The 15,848-nt window shown below is 42.6% G+C and overlaps 1 protein-coding gene across 1 annotated transcript in view; it reads right to left on the bottom strand.

Annotated features, from left to right (window-relative positions):
• RUVBL1 (RuvB like AAA ATPase 1) overlaps positions 1 to 15,848 on the bottom strand; it is a 38,463-nt gene that overhangs the window by 3,831 nt on the left and 18,784 nt on the right. The window contains exons 4-9 of the mRNA XM_016197334.2: positions 15,291 to 15,442; positions 11,950 to 12,039; positions 11,043 to 11,192; positions 9,291 to 9,354; positions 7,725 to 7,923; positions 2,497 to 2,599 (exon numbers count right to left, since the gene is read on the bottom strand). Of these exons, the coding sequence (XP_016052820.1) occupies positions 2,497 to 2,599; positions 7,725 to 7,923; positions 9,291 to 9,354; positions 11,043 to 11,192; positions 11,950 to 12,039; positions 15,291 to 15,442 (758 nt within the window). The remainder of the gene's footprint in view (positions 1 to 2,496; positions 2,600 to 7,724; positions 7,924 to 9,290; positions 9,355 to 11,042; positions 11,193 to 11,949; positions 12,040 to 15,290; positions 15,443 to 15,848) is intronic.

Raw genomic sequence — 15,848 nt, forward strand, 5'->3', positions numbered from 1 at the left:
ATTTACTCTGCTTTTTAAAAACCTACCTCAGGCCCCAGTAAAAATGCTGAAGTTCTCCCTTGAAGCTGCAAGAACAAGGCAATGCACATGCTGGCAGTTAGTCTGTCCTCTGCTAACCCAAGGGGAAACCTGGCTGAGCCAAATGGAACCAGGCTGGGAGCTGGCCTGCAGTCACTACTCTGGAGGCACAGTTGCAGAACATTCCAGAGGAGATCAGACTATGTACTCTAGGGTCAAATGGAGGAAACAAATGTGAACTGGCTCTGAGTGGGGTCCTAGCTCTGCAGCTTATTCTCTGCGACCGTGGGGCCCTTGCTGTTCCCGAGACGCAAACCCCGGTTACTGAAAGCTGTTTTAAGGATCCCAGTGGATGTCTGCGAAGCACCTGCAAACTGGTAATAACAATAGTAATTACTGCAGTAGTAAGGGAGGGCCGGACCTATCCCTTCCCTAAGTTATTATCACTATCTCTTAGTCTTCACAACAACCTTGAAAGGATGGAACAGATCTTCCAGTGAACCAGGAAGGCCAAGGCTCATAGAGTGCACCAAATTGCTCATGTCACTCAGCCAAGAAGTGCTCTGAGTGTGCAGGGCTGCCTCTCCTGGCAGGCTCCAGTCCCAATGGTAAGGATGGGAAAGGGACCAAGTTCTCCTTTGCTTTTGCTTCTGCTTCTATTCAGTGCATGCCTTAAATTCAACCTAGCACTCATCCAAGAGCAAGAGACCATTATCTGGTGACATGGCCTCCAGCCATGAACTACAACTGTTTCAGTATTCTGTCAATGCTGGTTATGAAGGGAGACCTCTGGCTCCATGCTCACCCTGGCACTCCTGGGTACTGGTCAATAAGAAATGCTGGCTGGGCCAAGCAGGATAGGCCACACATGAGCAAAGGGGCAGCCAGGAGTGCCTAGGAGAGGGCCTCAGAGCTCCAAAAGGAAAGGCCCTGCTGACAAATTGCCAGAGGAACTCCACCCTGAACTGAGCTATTTCTAGAAGATGGTAAGCTGGTGGCATAGTGCTTAGGAGCATGGGCTTCAGGATCAGACAGCCTAGACTCCAGTTAGTCCTGTCACCTATTAGCCAGTGACAAGCTTTACGAACTTGGGCATCTGGTTAGCCTAACTATCGGTGTCCTCATCTTTAAGAATGACAATGATAATGGTTCTCCCTGCCTCATGGTTCTGGAGATTAAATGGAATCATGCAAGCTAAGCATGTCCATGGGTTTAGCACAATGTCCAACAAACAGTGCCTGTTCTCTGGTGAGAGGAGAGGGTCCAGGCAGAGCCCATCAAGACTCCAGTGCAGCCCTGGTCCACCCTACGCTCCCAGCCTTGGCCATACGTGGACCTCAAAGTGACAGACCTATACCTTAGCAGTGAGACCATCTGGGGCATGGGTGGACACAGTAGGGAAGTGGACAGCCCGTGCTGTCCCAGGGGGTCAGCAACCTATGGCACTGAGCAGATGGCCTGGGCTCTATAGTGCATAGACTGGCTTTGCATCCTTAACTTGCTGCTCCGTGACTCAGCCATCAAAAGGAAAAGAGATTATGATCATAATGACTACTGAAGTACCAGTAAGAGGACTACAGACTCTAAGTGTGCATTGCCTAGGCACTGTTTAGCACACAGTTGGTGTTCCAGCTCCAGATCAAGCAAGAGGCCATTCCTGTGGGACGAACTAGGACTGTGCCCCTTGGTGTAAGGCCCAATCTCATACATCCCTGTCACCCCCACCCCCACTCCCAAACCTAACCTAAATTCAGCGCACGTGGAATTCTGACCATGCACTATGTGTCAGGGACTGAGCTAAATGCTTCTATGTACACTTCCTTCAAGCCTCTCATTGTAAGGTTAGCTTTATGACCTCCATTCCTGGTGCCCCTCTAAGATGTGTGACCCTGCTTCACCATCATCTCTACATCCAAGGCAGCAGCTCCAGGCACAGCCTCCAAAGCCCATGAGAAACCAGCCACTAGTCAGGCTGTTTATGGCAGCCAGGCTCTGCTAAGATTCGAGTGCTCACCCCCTCTAGCTTCTGCGCCCTGCTGCAGCTGGCCTGCTGTGAGTTCTGGTGTGACAGAGTGCCCAGCTTTGCCCACTGAGCAAAAGAGACCTCAGACAGGGCCTGGCCTGGGCACAAGAGGCTATTGCTACATCACATTTCATTGCCTCTTTCCTAGAGCCAGTGGCCTCCCTAATGACTGTCAGCAAGTCAATGTTTTTCACCATCCCTTTCGTAAAGTTTATTAGAAGGGATGTAGGCAACTGAGGTTTTGTGACACTTCAGGCAATGTCTAGTTGGCCCATCCATCCGTCAGATGGGGGACTGAGGCTCCGGAATATTGTGACTTGCTCAAAACAGCAGCTAAGTGGCAGGACAGTTGTGGGAGCCAGGACTACTCTGTGGATACCTTCCTTCATGGCATCAGGGAACACTGGGAGCAAATGAGGAAAGAAGAGAGCAAGAAGGTGGGGAGGCAGGCTCACCTGTTTCATTTCCTGTGGAGTGTACAGCATGGTCCGGATGATCATTACTCGGTCCAAAAGGTCGAGAGGGATGCCATGAGGAGAGGTGATATCCTCAGTGCCCCTGCAAGAGCCAGAATGATCATATCACCTTGGGCTTTTTGAGACCAGACTCTGGACATGGAAAATAAGGCTGAGGCACTCACAATGAGAAAACAGCTAGTTTACATCCAAAGAGTCAGAGCCAGGGTAAATAGACTTTCAGGTATCATCAAAAACAACATAATTTGAGCAAATATCAATACCATAGGAAATTTGGGGAAGAGGGAGAAAAAGCCACCCAAAAATCATATTTGCCAAGTTTTCATATACACATTTTTATAAACTATACTAAGTATGTAGATTTTTTTTTTTGCTTTTGTCTGTGTTATTTTGGTCTTAATGCATCAGGTATTTTATAAAACCCAAACTGCTGGTCACTTAGGTAGGTTCCAACTGTTGCTATTTTTACTAATGGTGCTTTGATGAATAATTTTATGCATACAGTCATGAACATTTCATCTGCAATTCTAGTAGTGCCTGACACAATCCTGAGTATCTATTTGAATGGATGAATGAATGTCCTAATTTACAAATCTACACAAGTGATCTGGTCTCATTGCATTATAGCCCGCACTAGGTATAATTTTTTAAATATTTTGCTGCTTTGATGGTTTAGAAAATGGAAGATAACACCTTGTTTGAATTTGCATTTCCTTGATTCATTTGAATGCTTTCCCTTATATGCACTAGTTATTTTGTTTCTCTTGGGGAACTGTCCAGTCATGTCCTTTTTCTATTTTCCTCTAGGATCCTTAGCCAAGCCATAGGAAGAGCAATCCAGGAGAAGAGTCCTATTAAATCCATCAGGCCCTGGAGGTACGGGGAACTGTCCAGTCATGTCTTTTTCTATTTTCCTCTAGGATCCTTAGCCAAGCCATAGGAAGAGCAATCCAGAAGAGTCCTATTAAATCCACCAGGCCCTGGAGGTACCAGCTGCTTGCCCGGCAGGTTGTGTATTGGGCAGACCTGGCAACCCACAGGGCCAGGCTTCCGCCAGTGTCTGGAAGCTCCAACCTTTGGGAGTCACAGCAGCAGAAGGCCTACCTCAGCATCGTTTCTGGTGCCAGATTAAAGTCTATAGTCATAACTTACCAATATAACAAAGAACAAGAACAGGTCATTTGGATTTAACTGTTAATATCAGAATATTTGGTTTATAATATAAGTAAACACTGTAGAAATAAAACTTCAGTAAAAAACAACAACACATCTTTTGAAACTCTATCTGGTCAGTTGAAGTGTAAATGTATATTTATTATTGCAAGAATAAAATGTGCCCAGCTGGGCGTGGCTCAGTGGTTGAGCGTCGACCTAGGATCCAGGTGATCAGGGTTCGATTCCCGGTCAGGGCACATGCCCGGGTTGCGGGATTGATCCCCAGTCGGGGGCATGCAGGAGGTAACCAATCAATGACTCTCTTATCATTGATGTTTCTATCTCTCTCTCCCTCTCCCTTCCTTTCTCTGAAATCAATAAAAACATATATATATATAAAAGGATAAAATGTTGTTCTGACATCTGCTACAACAGGATGGACCTTGAAAACATTATGCTAAGTGAAAGAAGCCAAATAATTAAAGGGCAGATATTGTATGATTCATTTATAGGAAATATCTAAAAAAGGCAAATTCATACAGACAGTAGCATAAAGCTTACCAGGGGGAGTGGAAGGGGGAAAATGGGACCTACAGCTTAAGGGGTACAGAGTTTGTTTGAGGTGATGGAAAAGCTTTGGAGATGGATGGTGGTGATGGTTGTAAGACACTGTGAATATAATTAATACCACTAAATTGTACACCTAAATGGCAAACTCCATGTAATATATATTTTTCCACAATAAAAACAATTCAAAAAAGAATAAAATGCTACATTAATGAACAATTTATTAAATTTAAAAAAATGGTTAAGACCTTTCAAAATAAATGGGGAAATAGAATAGCAAATACAAATATTAAGATAACTTTAGAGAAAACAAATCTCTTCCACCAACAAATAATTCTAAAAATAGTAACAAGGAAGAATTATAAAAATTAAATTCTATCCTTCTGGCTGGTGTGGTTCAGTGGTCGAGCATTCACCTATGAACCAGGAGGTCATGGTTCAATTCCTGGTCAGGTCACATGCCCTGGTTGAGGGTTCGATCCCAGGTGGGGGTGTGCAGGAGGCAGCCAATCAGTGACTCTCTCTCATCACTGATGTTTCTATCTCTCTATCCCTCTCCCTTCCTCTCTCTGAAATCAATAAAAACATATTTTTAAAAAATTAAATTATATCATGATTCATATATTGGTGTTTGGTTTGCCTGCAATCTTCACATTAAACAAAACAACCTTTAAAAAATACATTTAATTTTAGTTATTTAATTCTATTTATGCCATCAGTTTGAGTTTTCTTAAGTCTTATTTTGGAATTCTCTTGAGAACTGTTGGAAAATCTTTAAAAACACCTCACTGTTACTATGTTAAAATATCCCAAATTCTATAATGCTCACAATAAATCATCTTCAATTCAGACATAATAACAAGTATAAGTCAAAAGAAAAAATGGTTAGAGAAAAATGAAGTACTCCCCAATCAGACATGAAAATAACAGAATTTATAAGAATGTATTAAGAAAATTTCTTATAGTTTTGAATCCATAAAATTAAAGACTTAAAGATATGCTTAAAGACTGCTAGGCATTTTTCAGGAATTAAAGAAACATTTTTAAAATTTGTCCAAGCTCTGAGCCTTAAGTGAAGTTTCTTTTAGAAAACATATTAGTAAAGAATGGTTTCTGGAATTCTATTCTGCTAGACACAAAAGCTCCCCCCCATTTACCAGTGCTCCTGCCCAGAGCGGTGACTCCAGGAGGAGCTCTCTGCAGAGCAATCACTGTTTGACAAAGTAGCCATGATAATTATATTTTGGCTAAAATTGCAGATTTATTCTTGTACCTGAAAGTTCATTTCTGACTTTGGCCTCAGCCTAATACTGATTTCATCATTATGCCATTCGACAACTGTTCAAACTATGTTAATGGTGTGCCTCTTCCAGATGTACAGTTTGGGTTTTGAGGCCACAGACATCAATTCTCCTTGGAATCCAATATGGTATATCTGTAGGAACAAGGGAATTGTACTTCTAGAAATTTATCCTATAGATACACCTACAATGTGTGCAAAAATTTTAACTCAAGGGTTCCTCCAGTGTGGTATTTGACATTTTGGACCAAATAATTTTTTTGTAGAGGACTATCCTGTGCATTGTAGGATGTTTAGCAGCATCCCTGGTCTTTACCCACTAGATGCCAGCAGCACCTCCAGACATAACGAGTAAAAATTTCCCTGGCTCAGAATCACTGTCCGACTGCTTCTTTATATAACCTTTGAACTGTAGAGACACCGATTAACACAAAGCTTAAAGCTTCTATGATGACAGGAAGCACAGTAAAGAATACTTCTCGGGGTAACATGAAGGGTAACTCCCATAAGTCCATTGAGCCCTAAAAAAAAGGCCATTTGATTTTTTGTTGAGGCTGCCAAGGCAATTCAATAAAGTAAGAACAGTCTTTTCAACAAAATGGTCCTTGGACAATTGGGTATCCCCATGCAAAAGAATGAAGTAGGACAGACCTATTCCTTATGCCACACACAAAAATTAACTCTAAGTGATCAAAAACCTAAATGTCAAAGCTACAACTAAAAAACTCTTATAAGAAATCATAGGTATAAATCTTTGTGACCTTAGATTATGTAATGAATGGTTTCTCTTAGACATGAGACCAAAAACATAGGCAACAAAAGAAAAAAAAAAAGATAAATTGGACTTGATCAAAATTTAAAACTTGTGTGTCAAAAGAAAGACACAATCAAGACACTGAAAAGATAACCCAGAATGTGAGAAAAATATTTGCAAATTACATATCTAGTAAGGGCCTAATATCTAGAATACATAAAGAAATCATACAACACAACAATAAAAAGACAAATAACCTGAATAAAAAATGGGCAAAGGATCATAAACAGATAATTCTCCCAAGAAGATATACAAATGGCCATTAGGCACATGAAAAGATGCTCAACATCACTAGCCATCAGGGAAACGCAAATCAATACCACAATGAGATACCACTTCATACCCATCAGGATGACTAGAATAAAAAAGACAGACAATAACAAGTGTTGAGGATATGGAGAAATTGGAACCCTCACACACCGCTGGTGAGTGGTGCAGCCACTGTGGAAAAGTCTGGCAGTTTCATGAAAGGTTGAGCAGAGCTACCATTTGACCCAGCAAATCCACTCCTAGGTATCCCAATGTCCATCAAATGATGAATAGAAAAATGTGCTATTAAATATTCCATATTTTTAAATACTATTCAGCCTTAAAATCAAGTACCAAAGCAATGCTGTAACATGAGTGAACCTTGACAACATCACATTAAGTGAAAAAAGCCAGACACAAAAAAACACAAGATTATGGTGCCATTTATATGAAATGTCCAGAAAAGGCATTAAATGCATAGAGATAGAAAGTAGGTTAATGGCTGAGAGGGGCTATGGGAAAAGAAGGTGTGTGTGGGGGGGTTATGGATGGAGGTGGCAAGGGTAGCTGTTGATAGGCATACGGTTTCTTTTGAGGGTGATGAAAATGTCCTAAAATAGACTGTGTTGATGATTACACAACTCTGTAAATATGTTAAAAAACCCTTAATTTTACACTTTAGCTAGTTGAATTGTATTATGTGTGAATTATATCTTTATAAAGCTGTGTTTTATAATTTTTATTTATTGATTTGAGAGAGCTAGTATAATAAGAAGTTAACATATATAATGTAACCTAAGACTAGCCTATGTAATCTTATCTTTGCCCACTCCAAATGAATGACCAAATCATACCACACTGTAACCCCAGACACCTCATGGGAGGCCCTCATATTTAGTAACAAGGTGGCTGTTGCTTTTAGTGACCATGACAGATTGAGGCTGACACATGAACTACCTTTGAAGGCGAGCCACTATGGCATGTTTCTCTCAAAATGAACATGACCTCCCTCATCACCACCCCAGTGCATTATGTAATAATGGGTTTAAAGTGATCCCAGAGGAAAAAATGAACCCAGATGCAAGGTGGAAAACTCTCATGGCTGGTAGACAGCCAACCTACCTGATGACACAGTTGCCTCGGTTAGATGCAAAGATGACGATGGGGGCAATAGAAGACTCCAGGGCCCGGTGCAGGTAGGTGAAGCACTCAATGTCCAGCATGTGGACCTCATCAACAAAGAGCACACCTGGAACCAGCTCAGCAATGCCCTGATCAATGTATTTGTTCACCACCTTGTTAATCTCCCCTCGAAGTTTGTCTAGGAGACAGCAAGGGTAGACATGCAAGGTCAGTACTAGGTGGGGAAAACTCATCTTTTCTCTTCTCCCCATACCTGAATTCAACCCAAACCCAAGTTTGGAGACTGGTTTTGCTGTTAGCTATGTGACTACAGGCAGGTTATGTCCCTACTCCAAGCTTCGGTTTCATCATCTGTAAGTAGGAATAATCTCACCAGAAGTCACAATGAATGCTTCCCTTAAAGATGTGCTTTAAGTCACACTCCCCACCAGGTCCTATTACTCACCCCCAACCAAACTTAGCTTTCCGCCCGATCCCAGAGACACTGGAGTTCGGAAGCCCTGGATGGAATGAGTTTCCATATGCAAGTTTTACTGTTCTGCACTGGTAAATGACCCTTTCTTTTGGCCCTGTATGAAAAGCTTAGGTTAATTAACTTTTAGTCACGTGCCTGGACAAAGAAATAAATAGAAGGCACATGTAGAGCCCCCTCTGGAAGGAAACTTGTGAGGAATGAAAGGTTCTGAGAAAAGGTCCAATCTCAGAGTCCCAAAATGGATGAGTCAAAAGTTAAAGAACCCATCTAAGTAAGTCACAGTTCTCGTTTTCCAAGCCAGCTCCTGTGCTATCATCTGGAGGGAGCTACTGACAAACACAGAACGTGAAGATTTGATACAGCATCTCCCATCAAAGCCATGCAGAAGGGATGGTCAAAAGAGGATGCATGGTCAAAATCATGTTAAAATACAGGCCTCAGACAACTCCACTGGCTAAAACTTTAAAGAAAATAGATGCTTTAATGTTTAATATTTTAAGACAACAAAGCTATAGGTGGTAAATAGAAAAAAAGAGGGAGTACCAGTTGGGAAGAGAAGCAGGGTAAACTAAAGGTCCACAAGGCAGCAGCAACATTCCTACCAAACTCTGGGAAGTGCCCAGGAGGCTGAGCACGGTGGAATGGGGACCCCCCGGCAGGGGAGGGGAGTCTGGTACCCAGGCAGCAGAGCTTGCTGTGTTCAGGTATACTCTGGCAGGAGCTATGCTGTAGAGCTGGGGCGACAAAATCCACATTTCTGGGACCTCAAAGGGATCAGAGACTGTGACGGCTTCCACCTCCGAAGATGAGTGCAAGGATACTGAATGCAGTCAAGAGGGCATGCTCGCAAGCAGGGCCAGAGAGCACACAGTACAGTTTTGGCTGTCTGAACCAGCCATACACGATTAGCAGGGAGTCGGGCTCTGAAGGAAGAGGAAAAAAAAGCCTGTCTCGGGGCACTTCCTCAGTTTTGGGGAAGAGTCACTCACAGAGCCTCACACAGGAAGGATATCAGAATCCAGGGCCCCTCAGCTCTGCTTCTGGCTCACAAGCCTTGCTATTTCTCTTACCTGTGATTTCTGTCTTCTTTGGCTTCATTAACTGGCCCATCATAGACAGGATGTCTTGTCCCCCCTTTGTAAGAAAGACAACAGAGTCAGTCTTGCTTTCTAAGGCAGCTACAAAAGCCTCCTCCTCCACCCAACCCCATCCCACTAGTTCCGAATGTCAACTCGACAGGATCTGAGGTGTACAGATCCTGAACAGCTCCACTGGAAAGCTTAAGAAACTTCTAAAACAGGAATTCTTAAGAGGTTCCCCCTGACCTATAAGAATCAAATTAAATTCCTTCATGGGAAGTACAAGCTCTGTGGGGCCTATCCCAACCTCCATCTCCAGTCATACCTTTTTCCAATCCCACATTCTTTGATTAGCCACACAGGGCTCCTAACAGTTCCCTGAACACACAAGCTCTTTTATGACTCAGTGCTCTTTCCTGGGAAGCTCCCAGTTATCCATTCAAGTTCAGGTCAAAGGTCCTCTGTGGGGCATCTGACCTTCTCATGATGCTCCAGCTCCCTTGGAGACAAATAGACTGTCGAAGTAGATATAAGGATGTACTTAATAATGTTCCTGAATTTCCTCTCACTAGACTCAGCTATACAATCACATTAACCTAGTCCTCACCTAGAGCTGCTCAGAGTCCATGAGCCCACCCCTGCATAATAGCTGGTTCTTAGTGGGCTCACCCCGTGCCTGGACGCTCCCCACCATCTCCTTGGGGTGTAGTGAGCAAGAAGGAGCTGTTGTTTTGTCATTTATGCAGCAATTCGTGATAACCTGTTGGTTACCAGGCCCTGATACACAGAGGTGCTCACTAAATGTTCAATAGTAAAAGACAGAAAATGTTTCCTGAGGACTTACAACATCTGAGCCTCAAAACAGCCCTGTAGGCAGGAACTATGTATCCTTTTCAGAGGAAGAAACTCAAAATCAGAGAGCCCTAAGTCACAGAAAACCTGGAGACCCAAAGTGACTAATTAGCCAAGCTAATTAGCAACACAATCCCTGACTTCCAATTCTTAGCCCAGCACTCTCTCCAAGTGGACAGCCGTTCCACAAGCAGAGAGGACCTGTTGGCCCCAGATGATTCGTCAGCAATCTCTTGGCCAAGGCTCCAAGGGACAAAACACCCAAGGATCCAATTTCAAATTCAAAAGTCTGTTCCCTCCTAGGGAAGAGGTGGCCTCTCTTGGGATGAAGAAGAAAGCGAACTGAAAGACCACCAGCAGGGAAGAGTTGAGTTTTTAAAATCGCACATTTCCCAGAGCTGTCATAAAGTCATACTGTATTTTCTCACAAAGTATCCATCTTCTACTTAGCATGAGCAGCACAATACAGGTCCCATTCAAAGCTATAAAACTGGGGATTTTGCTAAGCAGGGAGAAAGACACAGCTTTTTCAGGCTTTCTGAACTCCTGCAAAGGGCTTCAAGAATACTCCTGCCCTCCCACCATTAATACCCAGAGACTCCCAGGTGTGAGCCGGCTGCTGGAGAAGCCACAGAAGCTGTGGAGCTCAGGGCCAGAGGCCTGGCTGGGATAAGGAACAATACATGTGAAATAATCTGTGACTAGAGCATTTGAATGGGAACAAAGGAGTCCCTTGTAGCTCATGTCGCTGTTCATTGCTAAACATTACAGACAGAAAAGGACTTGCTGCCCTAAGAAAGGGCAGCAAGACTCTGACAATTCACTCCCAGAGCTTCCATGCACATGCGAAAGGGCTCGTGTGCCAGGTCATGTCTGGGTAAAGGCAGTTACCTGGGGCCGGGCGTTGGCCACGTCCAAGTCATGCAAGGTCACATCCTGGATGATTTCTTTCTTCTTGTGCACATCCCCCTTTGGCAAGGGGACATACTCTTCAGCTTCAAGGTCGAATTCTGTGGCATAGGTATCACACCTGCCCTGCCTCTGCAAAAGGAGAGAAACCTGAGTGCCTAGTGAGTTTTCACTGCCAAATGGCACATTGCTAAAGTGAGATAAAGTCTCAGTTCCCAAGTGTGGCCTGACAGCTTACTCCACTAACTCATACTCGACTAACTCCAAATAGTCCCCATTCTCCTGCTGCCAAGAGAAGGTAGCTATCTGCTCATCACTGGGCTCCAAAAACCCAGTTGAAAAACACCTGATACTTTCTCCAAGAATATTTTTCCTTCTCTCTTTTAACTGTATGCAATTCCCGATAAAGGGCAAATCCAATAGATTAACTGGAGCCGGAGGGAGCTGTTCAGACTCTTTTGTAGGTGGGTGATTTATTGTATGATATGAAGTATTATGCTCATCCATTAAACAGTGAGGAACACTGTACAGGACACTGAAAATCAGATATAAAAGGAATGCCAACTAATGCAGCATTCCTTTCCACGCACATATATCTTGAGAAGAAAATACCAGAGATAAAAGGAAGATTAAATACACTGCACATTTCAATTTAAAAATGACTACAGTTGTTTTGCTTTCTCACCCTGTACTCCCCCTCTAAACAGGTTTTAGTATTTTTCTAACAGACTTTTTAGAATGAAGATAAAGGGAAAGCAAACTTTATTAAACATAAAGGGGCAACTGCTGACCTTCCATCAGCACTGCACCAGACACTCCACACCCGCCCCAAAAGAAAGCAACTTCCTAGTCACCTAGGTCTCCCCATGGCAGACAAATCATACATTACCTTCACGGCTCCACTGTTGGCTTCAATGTAAATCACATCTCCAGCCTCCACTCGCTCCTTTTGCAAACTTTCAAAAATGCTGGGGTCCAGCTTAAAAAATTTTAAAAATATGTGAATCAGAGAACTGTGATACATTATTATATTTATTTCTGACATACTGTAAAGTATCTTTCTGTTTGAGATTTGAGATAGCTAATGACTATATGGAGAAAGTGTATTTGTGTGTGTGCATGCATGTGTGTGTATTAGGATGTGTGAGGCTGGCTTTGGGGGCTTGAGTATCCTAAAGAGAAAGCAAAAGATTGAGAGTACCTGCATACCAGGCAGAGAGGGGCATGAGGGGAACCCTAGTCTCCTTTTTCCCTTTACTCCTAAGGTTGCAAACTGGCAAATATGGCTCTGACTGCTTTTAGGTGGCCTACGCTGTCCCTGGGATGACAGGCCCAACACCCCGTTAAAGACTGCTGTCTCTGCTTCAATCCTTCACATTCCTCACCTCGAGTACTGACAGAACTTTCTGCAACTAAAGCCAGACCCTGCTTACTCTTTGTAGCTAGCATTTTGTGGGCCTATGACTTTGGACAAGGCTATCAGTTTCCTCATCTATATAACAGCACCCAGAGGTGATCACAGATGTGTAAAATTCAAAGGGAAACATAAACCAGGATCTTTCCAAAGCCTTTTGATTCAAATCCCAGTGTTTGCTCCCTGTTTGTCTGCCTGTTTATATCTCCAGGAAAGTAGCATATTTTGGGAACTGTTGCTTTTTTCCAGATTGTACAGATTCAGGCTACCCTTGATGATCAATATTCTAGGACAGCATCTTTTGTAAGGAGTTAGTATTTAGAAATAAGTTTCTCTAAGTTAAACCTCATTTTATAATGTGAAAAAAACTTGGGCTTTGTCTCAAACAAAATTAAAGAGCAAAAACCCAGGATACAGTGAAAGCAGCCAGACACAAAAAAACACATACTGTATGATTCCAATTGTATGAAATGTTCAGAAAAGGCAAAGAGTATATAGAAACACAAAGTAGATTAGTAGTTGCCAGGGACTATGGGTAAGAACGGGAAGCTATTATAACTGGGCATGAGGTTTCTTTGGGGTGATAACAGTGTTCTAAAACTGGTTGGTTGTAATGGTTGTACAACTCTGTAAATAGATCTAAATTCCTTGAGTTGTACACTTAAAATGGATGAGTTTTATTTGAACTTATATCTCAATAAAGCTGTTGCAAATGGTAACCACAGAAACAAAGCTCTGCCTCTCTGGCTGTGTGGGGCCCCATGGCCTCCTGGAACACTGCCATGGGCAGGAGGGACAGTGGTTGGTAAGCTTCTGATACAGAGCATGGGATGAGGGAGGGACTCAATACTGATTGCAAGTATAGTATTCTCCTTTACACTTAGACACTCTTGAGTATTTAAGCTCCATCTATCTAAATATCTTGTACATACGCTCAAAGTAGCTAGAAGTACTCATTTTAGAGGGAAAAAAATCACCTCTCCTTTATGTTATTTTCTTAAAGAAACTGTGCAAAGCAGCCTTATGAAGAGCTGAAATCTAAACTGCATGCCTTATTTTATCTCTCATACACTGAAGAGCACATACTTTTTATTTTTTTGCTTCAAGCATTTTTATATTGGTTAATTTCCCAAATGAATTGACTGAAGATATAATTACTGGAAAGGTGGCAGATCCTACTAAGAAATCTAATTAATACAGAATAGGACAGATGAGGGGCAGGTTTAAAAGAGATTTGCAGAGGCATGCTCCTAAGATGGAAACCCTCTTAGGAAAAAGAAAAATGGCCCTTTGAAGAAGAGACATTTTTATGATCTCCATAAAGCAGTGACCAAGAAACCACCTCTCAGAATCAAAGAACCATAAAATCATGGAGGAGAACAAAGATGGAGAAATTATACTGCAAATTGCAATCAATCTACTGCAGTTTACAGATAGGAAAATGGAGGCCCAGAGAGCTCAACTGACTTCAAAAGGCCACACAGCAGGTTGGAGAGCGCTCTACCACTTAACTAGTTGTATGATCCTAAGATAACTGCTTAACCTCTTTATGAGCCTCAGTTCCTTCATCTGTAGGAAATTATACACACACAAAGTTATAAATGATAACAAATATTTGTTGGAGCACTTAGCCCAGGGCCTGGCATATACAATAAATGAGAACTATGATGATAATGTTATATTATTATTAATAATAAAGCAAGCCCCCTTCCCAGCTGGTGTTGCTTAGTGGTTAGAGCACTGGCCCACACATCAGTTGCAAGTTCAATTCCCAGTCAGGGAGCGTGAGGGAGGCAACCAATCGATGTGTCTCTCTCACATAGATGCTTCTCTCTCTCTCTCTATCTCTCTCTCTCTCTCTCTGCCCCCCCACCCCTCCACTCTCTCTAATATTCAATGGGAAAAGTACCCTTGGGTGAGAATTAACAAAAATAATAATAATGATAAAGCAAGACCTACAATCTAGATTGCGCCATTTCTCTAAGACCTCTGACAATAACATCAAAGGTTACCACTTCTTAGGTAAGTAGGTAACACATCCAAAGCTACCACTTTTATCCTTGAAAGAACTCTGTGAGATAGGAAATTTTTATTCCCATTTAACAGATAAAGTCACTTCCCAAAGGCTACACTGTTAGCAGCAGAGCCAGGATTCCCTTTCGGACTCTAACTCCAAAATCCATGCTCTTCCCTCCAGGCGCCCCTGTTGCCAGCATCCTCAAGGTTTATAGGAGAGGGGTCTGAGGGTCTTCCAGGGCCTCCCGTAGTGCCAGCACTATGGCATCTCTACAAAGCCCTGGCCTAAGCAGAACCAACCACTGAAGTTACTCCAGGTTTCTAGGTCCTGACACATACAAGGAGCTACAGTAAGGATTCTGTACTTGGTCCCTTATAAGTCAACCTGTCGTCCATTCTACAACTCTTACCAGATTACTTAACGCTATTGCTTTTTGTAAGCACAAGCACTATAACTGAAAAATAATGCCCAGGTTCAGAGAGGCCCAGGGCTCTGACAAATGGTCATAACATGGGATATAGAATGGCAGAAGGTATACTTGACTAACCACGAAGCTCATGCTTTAACATACACAATTTCCTTGGATTAATAAAAAGCTATCCTTATTAAGTCCTCCTGTGTACCAGCCCTATACTTGTTACTGCTTTATACACATAACACCCTCAAATGGCGCTGTTACAATCATTAATCACAGTGCACAGACAAGGAAACTGGGACATAGGTTATACCACTTGCCCAGGGCCACAAAGTGCTGAGAGATTCTGAGGCAAGAGAAAAGAGTCCATAAACATGTACTCACTTTCAACTGTTTGGTTCCTTTGGCTGTTTTGAGTCCTATGATTACATGGCTAATGGTTTTACCATACCCCCCCATGGGGTTCTCTGTCTCACACGGTGTTAGCTCTGTGACTTCACCTTCATAAACCTCCTTGGTTTCCTTTATCCGCAACCCTGGAAGAGATGGCAGATGAACCCTGGTCAGAAGCTGAATTTTCTTACTCCTTAATAGCCTTTTTTGCCACAAAACTTCCATGTCACAAGAATTGACAAGTCAACCTTACTGACATATATGCAAGGGTGTCATCCTGGGTAGAAAAGCATTACAAACACAAATATAACAGAATGCAGAAAAACAATTTTAGTTCAGCTTTTCAAAGGGAATTCCTAGATTCGAATCTAGAACTAGACAAGCTATAATCCTCCGAATTGTTTCAGATATCTGTTACACGTTCAAGGGGATGAAACTTAGCTTTAGCCTCTGATCCAGTCTCTGAAAACAAACCATCCTACTCCATGAGAGCAGCAATTACACATGCCTCACTACACTCCTTATGACACTATCAGACCTAAGCAAGGT

Source organism: Miniopterus natalensis, chromosome 7 (assembly GCF_054644295.1).
Source record: "Miniopterus natalensis isolate mMinNat1 chromosome 7, mMinNat1.hap1, whole genome shotgun sequence".
In the NCBI taxonomy this organism is placed as follows: domain Eukaryota; kingdom Metazoa; phylum Chordata; class Mammalia; order Chiroptera; family Miniopteridae; genus Miniopterus; species Miniopterus natalensis.